The sequence below is a fragment of the Herpailurus yagouaroundi genome, unplaced genomic scaffold (assembly GCF_014898765.1).
Source record: "Herpailurus yagouaroundi ecotype Mexico unplaced genomic scaffold, PumYag 203, whole genome shotgun sequence".
Taxonomy (NCBI): Eukaryota; Metazoa; Chordata; class Mammalia; order Carnivora; family Felidae; genus Herpailurus; species Herpailurus yagouaroundi.
The window spans coordinates 22522943-22539333 of record NW_024412434.1 but is presented as its reverse complement, the minus strand read 5'-3'; the positions used below and the strand labels follow the sequence as shown (position 1 = coordinate 22539333).

Sequence of the window (16391 nt, the reverse complement as noted above, 5' to 3'; positions counted from 1 at the left end):
GACTTCAGGAGAAATTCCCCTAAAAAGCGTTCGAGAAAACTGCCCCCTTGTCTATTCTACCCTGTAGCATTTCCTCCAGAGTCTCACACGCTGGTTAGTCTTCCAAAGGGGACCTGCTCAGGGGAGCTTCATGACCTGGTTTCACAGACGGTCCCCAACCCGATGATTTTTTTGACTTTACGACGGTGTGAAAGAGATACACATTCAGTAGAAGCTATACTATAAGCTAAAGTGAGTGGTCTGAGTACGGTTAGGGTAGGCTGGGCTGAGCTCTGATGTTTGGTAGGTGAGGTGTCTTAAAATGCACATTCAATACATGGTATTTTCAACATCTGATGGATTTATTGGGACTTGGCCCCACTGTAAGTCAAGGAAGATCTGAACTTAATGTATAACAACAGCTGTCATTTATGGAGCGTGAGTTCTGGTTCAGGTACTGTTCTCATTGCGTTAACATATCATCTCATGTTTTTCTTTATAATGGCTCCGTAAGGTAGGTTTTATCTCCATTTCAGAGATAAGAGAATCAATTTAGAGAGACAAGGTAACTAACTTATCCTTAGCCAAGACTGCACAACCACTACCTAGTGGTGAAGCCAGAATGGTTTCCGGCCAGAACTGACTTCAAAATAAGTGTTCTTCACCACCACCCTGTAAAGACCAGTAAAAGGAAGACAGGAAGGGCCGCAGGGAAGGAGAAGATGTTTCTGAATAAGGAGGTAGATTTGATTGTACATATTTTAATCAGCTTATATAAATGATAGTTTTTAATAAGTTACATTGGACAGCAGGTTAAAGTACGAGGCAATAAAGTTAGTAAAGGTTTTTCTTACTTTATCAACAATTGGAGGAAATGCTTGGGATGAGAGTAGGGGGCAGGGCAGTTTTCTTGCGTGCTGTTAAGGGGAATTTCTCCTGAAGTCATACGGCCTTTAAAGCTGTATGAAACTCCGTTTTCTCCCAGTTTTGTTGAGGTATAGTTGACGGACACTGTATAAGTTTAAGGAAAGTGTCTATCATATAGCGTAAGGATTTGGCATTTCTATGTATTGTCAAGTGATTACCACAATAAGTTTAACATCCATCCACTTACATAGGTAGCCCCCCCCCCCCCAGTTTCTTTTCCCTGTGATGAGACCTTTTAGGAGTTACTCTCTTAGAACCATAGCCATCGTGTTGTACATGACACCCCAGCACGTGCTTATTTTGTACATACAAGACGTTGGAGATGATCTGACAGAAGAGGAAAGAGAACCTCTAAAGAAGGGAAGCAATTTCCTTCCTAGGACTTGTCCACTAATCTGGCCTCGCTGTGTGGAAGACAGGAAGGATCCCCGCTGAGACCTGGTCTCTCCTTCACCAGGTGTTTTGACGAACAAAAGAAGGGAGAGGGTCTGGCAGAGGCCTTTCAGAGGGGCCGAGTCTCCCTGAGAGAAGGCCTTCCCAGACTGTCCAGGGAGGGGAGGTGTTCCAGGCGGGGCAAGCGGCCTGGGCCTGGCTCAGGAGCCTAAACCCACCTCTGTCCTGGAGCCACCACTCTCAGGTTCCTGGAGGGGGCGTGGGCACAGGAGCGAGGCAGGAGGGCACGAGAAGGAAGACATGGCCGACAGAGTTCTCTGGGGTAGCCTGCTCGAGGGCAGGTCCCAGCTACCCCCCTCCCAAAGACCAGGAATGGTAGAATATGTGTTACTGCATCTGCGGGCTCCTGAGCTCTGTGGGCCCCTGTGTCAGACTGAAATCATAAATGACAGCAGTGTATATCCTGCAGGGCTTTTCAAGGGATTCGTGACATACAAATAATACAAATAAGAAGAGGACCTAGCACCTAACAGATCTCTGATCTATAGGAGTTGCCCTTAATTTACGACCGTAGGAAGTAATTTGTATTTTCCCTTTGGGCGGTGGGGGCCCCTCACAGGTTTTAAGCCGGGTGATGAGATTTGTGTCTCAGAAAGCTCAACCGGTTGCAGAAGCGAGGCCGAATTGCTGGCCACGGGGCAAGGGAGGCTGGCGGGAAGGTGCAGAGTGGAGGCGGAGTGGGGGATGGCCCAGAGAAGGGTGGAGGGGGCCTGTCCGGAGCCACAGGGAGGAAGCAGGATGGAGAACACACTGAGGGGTGGGGAGCCGCAGCTTGGGGCAGAGCGCTGCTGGGACAGAGGGGTCTGAAGTCCTTCCCGAGGTGCCAGGGGGAGGGCCTGGGCGGGTGAGATGCCTCCACTGTGAGGAGCAGGAGGGAGGGCCCAGGAGCCCTCTGTCCCGGTGCTGAAGGTGGGGGCCCTTTGCCGAGTGAGTCTGGAGCCCAGGAAGGGGGTCGGGCTAGAGACAGAGACTTCACAGTTGTCTGCCTGGGTCACGGTACGATGTATCCGCGTATCCACGTGTGAGCTGCACAAATTAATGCCTTTGTACTGTAGAGCTGGGTTTTTGCCAACGCTTTACAATTTTTTTTACGTGCATTTCAAAAATCCCAGGAAGTCAAACATTAGAAAATGGTACCAATGAATGCACTTGACTCAGACATCATTGAAATGCCCCACTGCCTGCATTTATGATATGCCTGTTTCTTTTATGTAAAATTGCTCGGGCTGAGAGCACCTGATTCAACCGAGAGCTGGCAGAAAGTGGGGTAATTATTCCAGGGAGCACAGCTTTATCAACACTACCATTCTAGAAGCTGTGCTCTTGGCACATCGATTATATCCAGAGAACATGATCTCTTATTCTGCACTCGCTCTTCCGGCTGAACCAAGGCTACCAAGAGCCAGGAGGGGCTCTGGAAGTCCCAGACCCCTTTCCTCAGACTCAAAACAGACCGTGCCAGGCAGGACAGGGTTCCTTTCAGAGCTGTCTGTGGGTAGGGTGGTCGGCCCATCTTGCCAGGTCTTTCCTGTGCCCCCCTGGTCTTTTAAAAATTTTAAATGTTTGTTCATTTTTGAGAGAGGGAGACATCTGCTTTTGTGAGTGGGGGAGGGGCAGAGAGAGAGAGGGAGACACAGAATCCGAAGCAGACTCCAGGCTCTGAGCTGTCAGCACAGAGCCTGACATGTGGCTGGAACTCACGAGCCAGGAGATTATGACCTGAGCTGAAATTGGACGCTTAACCGACTGAGCCACCCAGGTCCCCTCCCAAGCCCCGGCCATGAGAGGCTGCGGCTTTCTCGTGGCGGCACATGGTGAGGAACCAGCAGCCTGCAGCTGCTGGCCGAAGGTAGGAACTGGCAAGTGGCAGGATGGGAGCCGTTCCTTCTTACAGGGAGGCATCTTGATGGGGTTTGTTCATCTGGTTCAGAGAGTTCTGAACCTCTGTCTCTAGTTGCGTTGACAAGGAAACCAAAGTGGTGACTCTTGGGCATCCATGCCCCAGGCAACACTTGGCAATGTGTCCACCTGGGAGGGGACATCGTGTGTTGGCCAGGCCAGGGTGGCATCTGCAGCCCTCTCCTCAGTGTTCCTGGGTCCCCTCCCCTCTTCTGGGCTCCAGCCAGCCGAGCTCTGGTTGACCGTAGGAATTGGGAAGCAGCCCAGGAGTCTGGGAAACTGGTCTCTGGGGGTACACAGCAGCATCACCAAGCCTGTCCTGAGAAAGTGGCTAGAAAAATGCAAAATCAGACCTATGGAGGTACAGCAGACCACGTACAGAACACAAAAACACCAGAAGGCAAGGAGAGGGGAGTTTGATGATTTGGGTGTGGAGAAAGAGAGCAAGAGAGACCTCACAAAGTGCAATTTATACGAATGCCATCTGCATTGTTAGCATGAGGTTAAAACTGGAAAGCAAGGTGGGGTGCCTGGCCGGCTCAGTCGGTAGAGCACGCAACTCTCGATCTTGGGTGTGTGAGTTCAAGCCCCATGCTGTGTGTAGAGATTACTAAAAAATCAAATATTTAAAAAAGTAGAAACAAGGGAGATAGGAATGGAATGTGGGCGCCATAGCTTTGTGTGTGTGTGTGTGTGTGTGTGTGTGTGTGTGTGTGTGCACAGATTTATAAGGAGATTCCTCTGTGTCAGAGGCATCATTCAATTCCTAGGACCATCAAGGTACTAGAGTCCCTTCCAATTCTAAATTCTAGGATTCTGTGCCTCTGGTGTTGCTGATGAATCATGCTAAAGCCAGGAGCACCGAGCATTGTGAGTGTCATATATTGTCATTGTAATGTCGCTGGCTTGTGAGCAGCAGTAACCATTTCCATGGTGGTGCCCATTTGAGGAAGATCGTGTGCGGTCATGGGCCAAGGTGGCCTCGCTTCCCCAAGGAGAGTGCCCCAATGGGGGCCTCTGGGCCACGTCTGCCCTGCCTGGTCTTACTCAGCTACAGCACACCCCGGGACTGTGGGAAGCGAGCATGGAACATTCCTAAAATAATTGGAAGTTTGCATTTTCCTTACATCTCAGCCCATGCTAGCCCACAGAGAAGGGAGTTTCCCTGACCCCCTCGCGGGTCTGTTTGGTTTGGAGCGTCGCTCTGCCCTGCGGTGGTGCTCAGCCCAAGGAACCCCGTATTCCTACCACTTCTGCCTGCTAGTTTCCAAGAAAGCACTGGCCACCAGTGAGTTGGAATTGGCCTTCTTTTCTGAGGATGTAGCATTTAAAAACGGTGCAGGAGGAAACACTCGCATGAATTGTCTAGCAGGAAGAGCTTAATAAAGATGTCTGCAGTCCGCTAACCTTGTTCCTTGGATTTGCCCGCTAGTCTGTTTCTGTGTCATTGATGTGTGTCTGGGGACGGGGGGCGACTAGCAGTCGTTGGAATTGGAAACTTGGTTCTCTTGAGTCAGTTTCTGAGTGCCCCCTTGACTAAGGATTTGCAGCCCCGCTGGGAAAAAGACAGAGTCTATGGTTGGAGGAGCGGGAATATCAGACCGCATTCCAAAGTTGGGCCCTGCCTGGCACAGACTAAACATCACATCCATCAACCATGTTTTCGATTTTAAAGTGAAAGGCTGGGTGAGTGGGGACAGATTTTTCCTCGGGGGTAATCTGTCTGAAGAAGTCCTAAGCTTATTCTTTTCATGTCCCCAAAACAGTTGGACATAATACTGTGGCATCTAGGCTGTTTGGGGTTCAGGGCCATCTGGGTCTGGGAGATGACAGGTTTCCTCACTTCCTCATTAACCAGTCACCTTCCAGCCAGAAAGGATGCTCAGTGTTCCTGGCATCTCTCTCTCTGCCCCTTAACTTTTCAGATGCAAAAAATGATTTCATAGGTAACAGATACCAGCCTAGAATTTAACAGTTTGGTGTTAAATGAAAGGGAAGATGGGGCGCCTGGGTGGCTCAGTGGGTTAAGCGTCCGACCTCGGCTCAGGTCATGATCTCACGCTTCGTGAGTTCAAGCCTTGCGTCGGGCTCTGTGCTGACAGCTCAGAGCCTGGAGCCTATTTTGGATTCTGTGTCTCCCTCTCTCTTTCTTCCCCTTCCCCACTCATGCTCTGTCTCTCTCTCCTCCAAAAATAAACATTAAAAACTTTTTCAACAATGAAAGAGAAGGTACGGGAGGTTCTAAGTGCAAAAAAGAATGAGAGCAAAACACAGCTTCCTCTGAAACTAGGGGAGAAGGCCAGGTGATTAAATGTAGAGCAGGGGTGGTGTCGAGGTTGAGGGGAGTGTGTGGGAGAAGGATGAGCTGCAGGTGACCTCCAGGTGACCAAATGAGCCCGGAGATGGTAAGCCGAGAGAGAGAGGAGGGAGGAGGAAGGGAGGGAAGGAGAGGTGGTAAAGCAGGAGGAGGAAGTCACAGGACAGGAGGATAATTCCTAGGTAGTTTCTAAGGACAGAGGTGAAGAGCAGACCCACCCTCTTCCCTGCTGGTGGAAGGCTATGGAGCAAGCAAGAACTAATGCCCAGTAACATCAGGGACCCAGCTGAATGCAGAGTGGATCCAGTCCCAGCAGTTCAGAGAATTCTTATGGGAAATGCAAGGGAAGATTTGGCAAGCAGGGCTGAGCTGAGGCTGGGCACCCTCTCCCTGAGCATGGAGGAAGTATAGGCGAGAACATGGCAGAGCTTAACTCTGCTGGAAAGGACCAGAAGGGTGCTCTGGGCCCGGGATGTGAGCAGGTCCGTGATGCAGAGGGCCTGGAAAGGGCAGAAGGAAGGGGCCTGTAGCAGGAGAAAGCTGGGAAGACGGCCCTGGGCAGGGATCTGGTGGTCAGACCAGTCAGGAAACACATGTGGGACCTCAGAACTGCAGGTGGAGAGCTGGTGAGATGGAGACAGAGGGAAAGGGAAAACTGGATTCAAGTTGCCTTGTGGCTTCTGATGTCGCAGGAATTGGGGCCGAAAGGGAAGAAGTGGGAACCAGGCAGAGAGGTCAACGCATCTCTGGGAGGGTGCTGAGTATAGAAGGGGGACAGGACTTGGCGGTGGTGGCAGATGGTGTGCATGTAAGACAAGAGCCACACAGCCTGGAAGGGCAGCGGGAAGCCACCCTCTCAGTGAACCTCAGGACAGGGACAGGGTTGGGGCTTCCCTGGGAAAGCAGCGTGCGACCCGGTGTCAGAGCACCCCGCCCCCCTCAAGAAACCCTTTTGAAGAAGCATCTTTGCCTCTGTTTCAGGATCGCTGGTGACACAGCCCTCAACAAAAACATCCACGAGTCTGTCAGTGCCCAGATCCGGAAGAACTTCGCAAAAAGCAAATGGAGAGTAAGTCTTGGGCTCATTACATTTACAATGAAGGGTACCTGGGTGGCTCAGTCAGTTAAGCGTCCAACTCTTGAGTTCAGCTTAGGTCATGATCCCAAGGTCGTAGGATCGAACCCTGCGTCGGGCTCTGAGCTGACAGCACTGGAGACTGCTTAGGATTCTCTCTCTCTCGCTCTCTCACTCTGTGTGTGTCTCTCTCTCTTCCCCCTCTGCCCTTCCCCCACCTCAAAAAAAATTTTTTTGCGATGAATTGAACCACCCCCATGAAACTTGCCCTACAGTTGGAGCATTTATTATTTCTCAAGGTTATTATCACCCGAGTTTGATGAAAGTCCCCAGAGCCTCACCCGAATAATCTTGCTAATTTTAACTGATAACCATTAAGACTCAAAGGGGATGTTATGGTGTGGGAGGGATGAAGTATGGCTTTAATATTTCCCTTCTGTGATTCAAAAATAGCAATAGTGTCAGCCCTTACTCATTTGCTGTTTCTTAAGAACATAATTCCTGTTGTCTTCCTTTCTGCTGCTGGAACTTTGACTAGCTGACTTTTATGAAAGTGATAGGAAAGGGGGGTGGGGAAAGACAGGGAATCTGAGTTGAACTCATCGATATTTTCAGCTAAAAATGTGATGGAGTTATACCACTGAGGTTTCCTGGTCATCAACTGGTTACCTAAACCCTGTGTTCTAATCAGTGCGGGGAAACAAAATTAATTCCACTGACCCGCTTTATTCAGAGGAAATGCTATTAGTTAGGACACAAGCACTCATAATAGGAAAATTAAAACTACCTTAAAGCATCACCTTTTAAGAGACCGTCTTACTAGAATACACGTTTTATTCTAAAAGTCACTTCCCTTAAATGACGGAGAGTATTGGTTTACATTTATCCTCTACGTTTACTATGTCTAAAGAGGAGTATTTGTTTAAATCTCCAAAAAACATTTCGGTGGGGGCGAGGGGTGCAAAACATTAGCATCATTTTGGAAGAAGGGGCAAGACAAGCTTCCTTTCTAAAGTATCATGAGAACGTTTTAAGAAGCTGGAAATGGTTGGGGTAAGTAAGAAGAAACAACCAGACACAGTCTGAGTCTTTTCTAATTAGCTGGACTATTGTGTCTGCCTTTTTCCCCTTTCTTAAATTTCAGCAAGCATTTAATGCCACGGCCGTTGTGAGACATATGAGGAAACTCCATCTCGGCAGCAGCCTGGACAGTTCAAATGCAAGCGTTTCAAGCAGCCTCAGTTTGGCCAGCCAAAAAGATTGTGCGTATGTAGCAAAGACAGAACTTTCCAACTGGCGTGTCAGATCTGGGGTGGGGAGGCGAGCACGGTCCTTTGTGAGCTCCTGGTGTCAGGCACTTCTGATTTAATTCCTCTCGTTGCGTGTCCCCCAGCAACCCTGGGACGTTATTTAATTTTAAAGAATGTTTTCGAAACGTTTAATTATTCGATACACACACAACCGTAGGTATGATGAGTTCCATTTTTAGATGGGAAATCTGTGGCTCACGCGCTGCACAGCCATACCTGTCTGGACAAGAGCCCAGACACTTTCGGATCCGTCTCCTTCCCCCGAGGCTCGCTTGTCACCGCGTGTCATTCTCAGGGGTTGAGGAAGGGGTGGCAGAGACTCGTGACAGCCTGATCTCATTGGCTTTTAATACCTACTTTTTGATGAGGAGGAGGATGCTTGGAGCTGAATTATATGATGTGCACTGGCTTTGCAGTCAGAGTGATAGTAAGAATATTTCACTTTCATCTTTGTGTTAGGCTGTTACATCATTGAGGGCATGTAACATACTCTATTTCTCTCCCCTACTCCCCACTGCTCCCCGGTCTATTTATCCTAATCCCATAGTAGGCCATCTCAGGGGCTTCTGTCCGCCTCAGGCCAGTTGCCTTGATGGTCCCTGTTGGCCCTCATCTCCCTGATCACCGGAACCCTTCAGCTTGGTCCCCCTCTGGGCATCACATTCCATCCCATGACCCTCAGAAAAGGGTTCCCTCCCTCTCTAAATAGTCATCCCATCTCATTTGGGAATGTGAGCCCGGCCGTTTTGCCTGGAAATCTCCATGCGCGTCCCCTGACCCAACCGCACGCTGTGGTGGACCCACATTTAATGGATCTCCCCGCGTCGGAGCCTGTAAAGGTCACCGCGAACTATGCTACCGGAGCTGAGCTCCAGGACACTCGTCCCACATCAGGGTTTTCTGATGCCACCGCATACTCTCAGGGAGCATAGTAGGGCGGTGTGCGAGCAATATTTCTAGGCCGGGGCTGCTGGAATTGGAGGAAGAGGCAAACGGCCCCATTTCGATGTGCTCTGTGTCACAGATGGTCCTTAGCCAGGAGTACAGACCACACACGAAATGGGTCAGCAGGGGGATCACATTCTGTCTTCACTCCTCAAGCTTCTACTCATGGGGCTGTTACAAACAACAGTATGTATACAACACCTAGCCTGCAGCCTAGTACATAGTGAGTGCTCGGTGAGTGGTACCTACCCTGTTACGGATGCCAAACCATGTCATGTTCAAATACAAAGCAGTCAGCAGCGTCAGAGCTAGAACAGGAGGGAAGAGTTGTGTCTAGGAAGAAAGCATTTCAAGGACACATTGCAAAGGTTTTCCTACAGGTAGGTGAACATTTAGAGACAGGAGTGTAAGAGTTCGCCGTCCCCCCAAACCCTGGAGTGGGAAAGGGGAGCGAATACTTTCTTCTGAAGCTTCGACCCCCTTGTGTCCACTGTCCCCCTTGCAGGTCTGGCACCCTCCACGCTCTGTAGTTTCATTTCTTCTTCATCCGGGGTCTCAGGAGTGGGGGCGGAGCGGAGACCGAGGCCTGCCACTGTGACCACAGTGCACTCCGGGAGCAAGTGACTGGCTCTGGAGGTGGGGCCCAAGGGCGGGGCCGGGGAAGGGGGCCCCCACCGCCCCCGCGGGGCCGCCAGCGCCACCAGCCGCTCCAGAGTGATCCCACCTTGCATGGTGCGCCTTCCTGCACAGGACTGGAAGACAGAAGTTTTTTATGGCCATATTTTATACTGCAATTCTGAAGTGTTCGTTTCTCACAAACTGTACTGACTCAAGGGAGCTGACGTGATAGGATCTGGTGCTGTACATACGAATCTTGCAAAGCTCTGATAGAACGGACCTCCCTCGTCCTCTTTCCCAACCGTCGTCACTTCTGCTCTTCTAGGTGTGGGGAACCGTCTATGTTGTATTTTTTCATTAATGACAAAAAAGGTTTCAACTGGATTATTTAAGTCTTGGTAAATATTGCGCATTAGGGTTTTATTTTTTACCCTTTAAGAAATATGCCCTTCTGATCTTTACTTCTTAGTCACATGACCTGTATCTTTTGCTTATCAGTAGTTGAGTTTTATGTTAACCTTTAAGAGAGGTGTTTAGTTTTGTTTTTTTTTTCCCTCCAAGGGGAATGTAAAGGTATTTTTAAAAATTCTAATAAGAGGATCGAGAATCTGTCTCCAAGGTGAAGAGTGCACTTTACTTCTATTTTTTCCTCCTTCTCTCCCCTTCCCTGGAGAGGCAGCTCTTTAAGAAAACAACTCAGCAGTCCAGTGAGGCTGCCTTGTCTCCAGGGCCACCTGGGGAGGGAACCTGCAGAAGACCTTTTCCAACGCCCCCTCCAGCATGCCCCTGGCCAACCAGAGACCCTAGGGGCCTTCACCGTCAGTGGTCAGAAATAAAGAAGCCTGCTCCCCCAAGACTAAGGCTAAACTTCAGAGGCTTCACTTGCTGTGAAGGAGTTGCCCACCCAGCAAAGATATAAGAGCCTCCCTTCCAGAAGGAACCAGACGCCATTTTGGTTTAAGGGAATGTCTCACACAGCTTATATTTCTCACGAGGGTAACACAGAAAAGTCTGCTCTCAGCTATGCAGTTTTAAAGTTAATCTCTCTCGCGCTCTCTCTCTCTCTCTCTCTCTGTTTTTTAAAAATGCATTTCTAATCTTACACTTAAAATGGCCTCCAACTCACACAAGTTGTTTCTGCAGATTTTTACCCTGTTCTTCTATGAATGTTACCCAGGCGAGGAGAGGGAAGTGGCCTTGGAAAAGAGTCCATTTATCTGGGGTGGTAAGGAGAGGTGACCTGCCAGGCAAGCAGGACACTGGCCAGCGTGGTGATGGCCAGCCAGCACTCGCAGCCCTCCCTCTGACCGGGGCAGTCTGAAAACCAAAGACCCGTAGTGGTGGTGTCACCAAAGGTGCCAGTTGCCTGGGATTTAAGAACTTCTTGGGAAGTAGAACTTTCATTGCTAAAACTGGCAATGTCCCAGGCAAAGCGGGCAGCGATGTTTACCCATGTGATGCATAGGTGTGCAGGGTAGAGCATGGCGTGAAACCCAGGGCAAACCACTTCCCAAGGGGGCTTTGAGGATGCTGTCTTGCAAAGGCTTGCAGGTGGCTCCAAATGCTAGGTTTGCAAAAGCCCTCCCTTGACCCCCTGCCCACCATAATACCATGAGTCTGCATTTCACACCGTCAGCCTCAAGCCTGCCATGAGTCCCTGTAGGTCTGCCTGATGGCCCAACAACTCTACTGGCTGTGGTCCTCCTGCCCTTCTCCTATAGCTAGCCACATTCAGCAGGTCCTGTTGGTCAAGCCGTCTTGTGGTCAAGCCACACCTATGCCTGTGTCCAGGCCAAATGTTTAGTGATAGCCACGGGGGCCCCCCCCCCCCCCCCCCCCCCCCACACACACATACACACCATGTTTCTAGGCTCAGCAGCTCCATTCTGCCTCCATTAGTATGGCAGTGCAGGTACGTATAAAAGCAGACAGGAAGACAGACAGCTGGTCTACCCTGTTCCCAACATGCATCATATGCACCCAGCCCCTTGGCAGGAATCCCACTTGGCATCTGCCACACATGCATCCAGAGCGAAAATCAGGCTGTCGCTCTTCACGATTAATAAAAAAAAACTAAAAAAGTCTATAAAATGACCACAGACCGAGTTGAGAAGCAGGTGTTGTGTGAGTTGGATAAGTGTCAATGCCATGCCCGCAGAAGGAAAATGGCATGAATATTACAGAGTATCAGAAAACTGTGGTCTCTCTCCAGGGGCTTTATTAGGGTGTTGCTTACGAACAAGTATAATGGAACATTCTTGTTTCTACAGTACAAGAAAACAAGGAATTAGATGTAACGGGGTGATAATGTGCCCAAATCTGGTACCTGTGATGTGTGCCTGACTGGCTATCAGTTCTTTGCACCTTGTACTAGGTGCAGTCAGTTGCATTTGGAGGGCAACTTCTGAAGGCAAATTCTCTCATGGGTGATTAGATTATTTCCTAGAGCTGATATTTGGGGTGTACCTTCTATTCAGTTAGTTTGAAGGTATGTCTCACCAAGAAGTGCAGAACAGGCAGGAGATGAGGCCCTGTGGCCAGCGTCCTCTTTGTGGTTCAGATGAGCCTGTGGCTGCACTTGGCCTGGAATGTGTCAACAACGCAGTGTGATGTGTAGGGACTGGTTTCAGCTCAAAAGCCAACTCTGTTGAACTTGACATCAGGCAAATCCATTCTGTCTCAGTGCCACTGGACTTAGGTTATTTCCTATCATTTTAGGAAGAGAGGAAAATAAACCCAGAATGTGCCTTTTGTTAAGACCTGCTGAGCAGGGTGGCTAAATCCCGGGACCCTCGCTGATGTCAGATCCCACCAGTCGTAGCTGAGCCTTTCATACGTGCCCACAGCTTCCACTCGCTGTGGAAGCCAGCATGTGGCCGAGGCTAACAGATGGCCGCCAGCTCCATCACAGGCTTCCTTTCAACCCCAGCCCCTCCCCCAACCATTGGTCTCCTCAGCTTCGCAGAGCTAGCGGATTATTTTTTTTTTCATTTGAATATGACGTTTTGAACTGTCCTTGAGTGGTCTTTCAGCTGCCCTGTCTGTCCCTCCTCCTCTTCCCCACTTTTCCTCTCATCAGTGAGGCAATAGGCAAAGCCATCACTGGTCTGAAATGAGCAGTGAGTGCTCACCCACACGGAGCCCCCACATGACCAGCTGCTTTCTGCTCTTAAGCAGGGTACCCTGGGGTCTGGACTGCTCACTGCTTTCCCTTGGTGACTACACTGTGGCCTGGGGTATTGGGTTGAGATGGGGTAAAGGCAGCTGGATCTGAGAGGGCAGGGAATGCCTACAGGGAGCACACAGGGCCACTTAAAGCCCTTGGGAAAAGAGGAAGGTGCCCAGATAGATTGACAACTAGTCCAGGACAGCGCATGGCCATTGTGGCAGCAGGGCTTACCATCTCCTACTGCCTCTGACCCCGTAAGAGAACAGCAGGATAATGTTCCCCTTCACGTCTCCTTTGTAAAGATAAAAGCCATGTAGAAAGCATACCAAAAAACAAATGAACAAACAAAAAACCAAAAAGCATGTGTGGCTTAGTGTTGTTGACTATGGCAATGATTCTGGTCACTTCTAAAATCCCACCTCACAAGCAGGGAGCAGTTTCATATCCCCACACAAGAGCTTATCTCCTTTGAGAGGGTCCCACTCTCCAACTAGCTGTCAGCACAATGTCCAAGGAACTCAGTAGTCCACCGTGGGGCAAAGCAAGATGGCTTTGGCTCAATGGGCAAGACTCTGGCACTTAGGAAGCATTGGCCGTCTGATGGCAGGGACTTGGCATATGACCCTCAGACTCATTCACCTGCCCGGCACTGACCTCATCCTGTTCATTTACCTACCTTGGTGTCCAGCCTATCCTGGATGGGTTGTGGGTGGGAGAGGGGAACTCCCCTTTAGAACAAAGGTCAAGAACACCAGGGACAAAGGGGAGGGAGCCCAACTGACCCCTCCTGAAAGGGGGTTGACCCTCTCTCTCTCGAGGAGTGACAACTTCATCTGATTTACCCATTGGGATTTGACATTCTATGAGTAATTTTCAACAGAAAGAAAAGACCATATCCAGTGGGGATGACTCAGCATGTTAAGGCTCTGGCCACCAGGGCTCTGCGGCCCACCCAGAGCTTTAGGTAGGGTTGCTTCCTTGCACTGGAGAAGCCAGGCAGGAACCATGGCCCCAGGGCTGGAGACAGGAGAGCTAGGGTGACTGCCTCTGTGTTACAGCCAGCAACACCCCCTCCTCTGTGTGACTCCCAGGGTTTCCTTTGGCTGTGCAAAAGGAAAGCAAGGGCCAGCAAAGGGCAGGTCCTCCCATTTCATAAGCAGAACGAAGATGTACTCTTTCCCAGGGTCACACGCTCACTTCTGGCAAATGAAACGAAGGCCCTCTGATTCAACCGATGCACGAAACCTTTGCATGTTCTTCTGAACCAGTACTATTCCGCGTTCTGTCCCCCCTCCCTCTGCAGAGTTTGCCTTTTCCTTAAACACATTCCAGACCAAACACTGTTCAGTTTGTTTCAAAAAAAAAAAGAAAAAGTGTATACCTGTATGGAACCCACCATCTTTTGTGGGGAGGGGGCACCCGGCTGCAAACGTACCTGACATTTGCACACAAGGGTTCCAACACTTTGGTTTTCAGAGTTGAAAATGTTGAGATAGCAAAGGTGAATTGGACAAAGTCCGAAAAGGGGGAGGGGGCTTATTTCCTGAAGACCCCAAGAAAGGCAGCCTGCAGATGAGCTAGCCTGAAGAGCCCTCCTGTGGACGGCGGGCAGGGAGGAGAAGGAGGAAGACAAGCCCAGGCCCCCTTCCGCCCCTACCGTCCTTGTGGCCCCAAGTGCATCACGGTCCGCAGCCTGGGCCAGGGCGCAAGAGCCCGGCCCCACTGTGAAGTCGGCCCCGCATGCCGGCCAAGGCCCGGCCCGCCGCCTGCTCCGTGCTGACCCCGACCTGAAGGAGCAGCAGCCCTTCCAGGCCGGCCTTCCCCACCACCTGCGGCTGCGGCTGCAGCGGCTCGGCTTTTGGCTCCGGGGTGGGGGGGTGGGGGGCTCCGCTTCTGCAAACCCAAAGGCTGTGCATTCAGCAGCCAAGCCCGCTGCATGTGGCTGCCAGGTCTGGTTTCGTGGACAAAGTGTGGAATGGCTTCTCGGTGTCTGTATCTTTCTACACCAAAGGGACAAACTGTTCCGTTCACCCTTTGTACTAATGCTGCTTCTGCATTTGCCAGATCTACTTTTAACCTTTTGGTCCCCAGGGAACTTCTCATACAGTGATTATGTCTTCTGATTATTTACTGAATTATTTTACTTAGAGGTGATTTTATTTTCTTATGGACAGGAAAAAAAAAAAAAAAAAGAGGAGTGTGTGAGGCTTCGGTCATAGAGATGAGTCACCACCAGGGACCCCAAAGCCCCAAACACTAAGTAAATTACTCCTCAAAGGGAAACCTTCATCTGGACAGACTGAGATTGTCAGGCCGTCCTGCCAGCCTTGCACTTGACAGGCAGGGGACGGGGCAGGGCGGGCAGCCGGGCTTTGCAGAGAGAGAAGGAAGGAACTGGAGCGCATCGCTTGTTTGGACATTGGTCATACACACAGAGGCCTGTCCCCTCCTTCCGGGGCCCTGGCATCAGAGTCATGACATGCCATCCAATGACAGCAGAGAGACTACAGCATCTTTGTTTCAAAAGACGGGTGGCTTGTTTCAGAGAACATTTAGCTGAGTGCCACATTCAAGTTGGACAACATAAAAGACACGTTCCGTCCAGAATAAAATTTGGAACAATTTCTAAATTGGCTGTAGTCAACTACACATAATGTCACTGCCCTTCTCGGAGCCCTCCCACCAGCGAGCGAGCATGTTTTCCAAAAGCTTACGGCGACGAATCCAGGAATGTCCCTGCGTCTATTATTATGAGGCTTGTGATTGGTTCAATTTTTCCATAAAAAACACGTTCGTCCCAAAGAAGGGAAACTGTGCATTTATTCCATGCATGTAACACTCTGCAAGAAGTTTAACCCACCTAGGTTTGCGGCACTGCAAAATTGTTCATGGGCCTATGTAGCAAATGATTCTCTGCCTTGACAATCATGTACACATATCAAGATTTCTATCATAATGATAACGAGATTGATGACTTCTTGTTTTCCTCCAATAAAGACAATTAATCGCCTTCAGATGTACGTGGTTTGTTTTCTTCATAAGAGCAGGAGGGGGTTGTGCTAACAGCTCTCTTCTCCTCTTTGCAGAGTTTGGATTGGAGGGAAGGGAGTTTGAACCCCTGGAAACACATAGGGCTCCCTAAATATTTTATGTCACCCGCCCAATGAGCCCGAAGTGCCAGGGACAGGAAGGGACGGGCAGATCTTGGCTTCAGGACCCAGGGAGGGTGCCCCGCTTTACAAAGCTCCCCTTTTCATTGCTGCTGCAGAAAATGGCCGGTGTGCGCCCATTAACTCAAATCGCACTAGCTGGATATTGAGTTGCTTAGAGGAAATCTGATTTCTGGGAACCCCTCTCTGAGTAGGGGGTGAGCGGGCACACGCCTATAACCTGTATTTTTGCTCAGCACAGCTTTGGAGTTCTCCATGCCCCCAAAAAGATTCATTCTGAGCAGAAGGCTGCCTGCTATCTTTCTTTCTTGGGGGTGTGGGGGGTGAGGCTGCACTTCATAGGTCACCAAACATATGGTGGGGACTAGCTCTGATGACCAGACAATTCCTCCTATCTAAATGGTAAGTGGCTATCTGCAGGGGGAAATGAACCGATGTGTGTTAAAGAAATGTAGAATTAACGCTGTCCCAGCAGCCATATCAGATGAGACGGCATGGGCCATTGTGGATCTAAGTGAGCCCCAAAGAA

At 50.0% G+C, this 16391-nt stretch overlaps 1 protein-coding gene across 3 annotated transcripts in view; it reads left to right on the top strand.

Moving 5' to 3' along the window:
• CAMK1D (calcium/calmodulin dependent protein kinase ID) overlaps positions 1–15706 on the top strand; it is a 440028-nt gene extending 424322 nt beyond the window's left edge. For 2 of the 3 annotated variants that reach the window (XM_040451429.1, XM_040451431.1), the window contains 3 exons: positions 6557–6644; positions 7795–7912; positions 9411–15706. In XM_040451429.1, the coding sequence (XP_040307363.1) occupies positions 6557–6644; positions 7795–7912; positions 9411–9529 (325 nt within the window). In that variant the 3' untranslated portion in view covers positions 9530–15706. Of the gene's footprint in view, positions 1–6556; positions 6645–7794; positions 7917–9410 lie in introns of all 3 variants that reach the window. The other variant, XM_040451430.1, reaches the window with a different exon arrangement.
• The last annotated feature ends 685 nt before the right edge of the window (positions 15707–16391 follow it).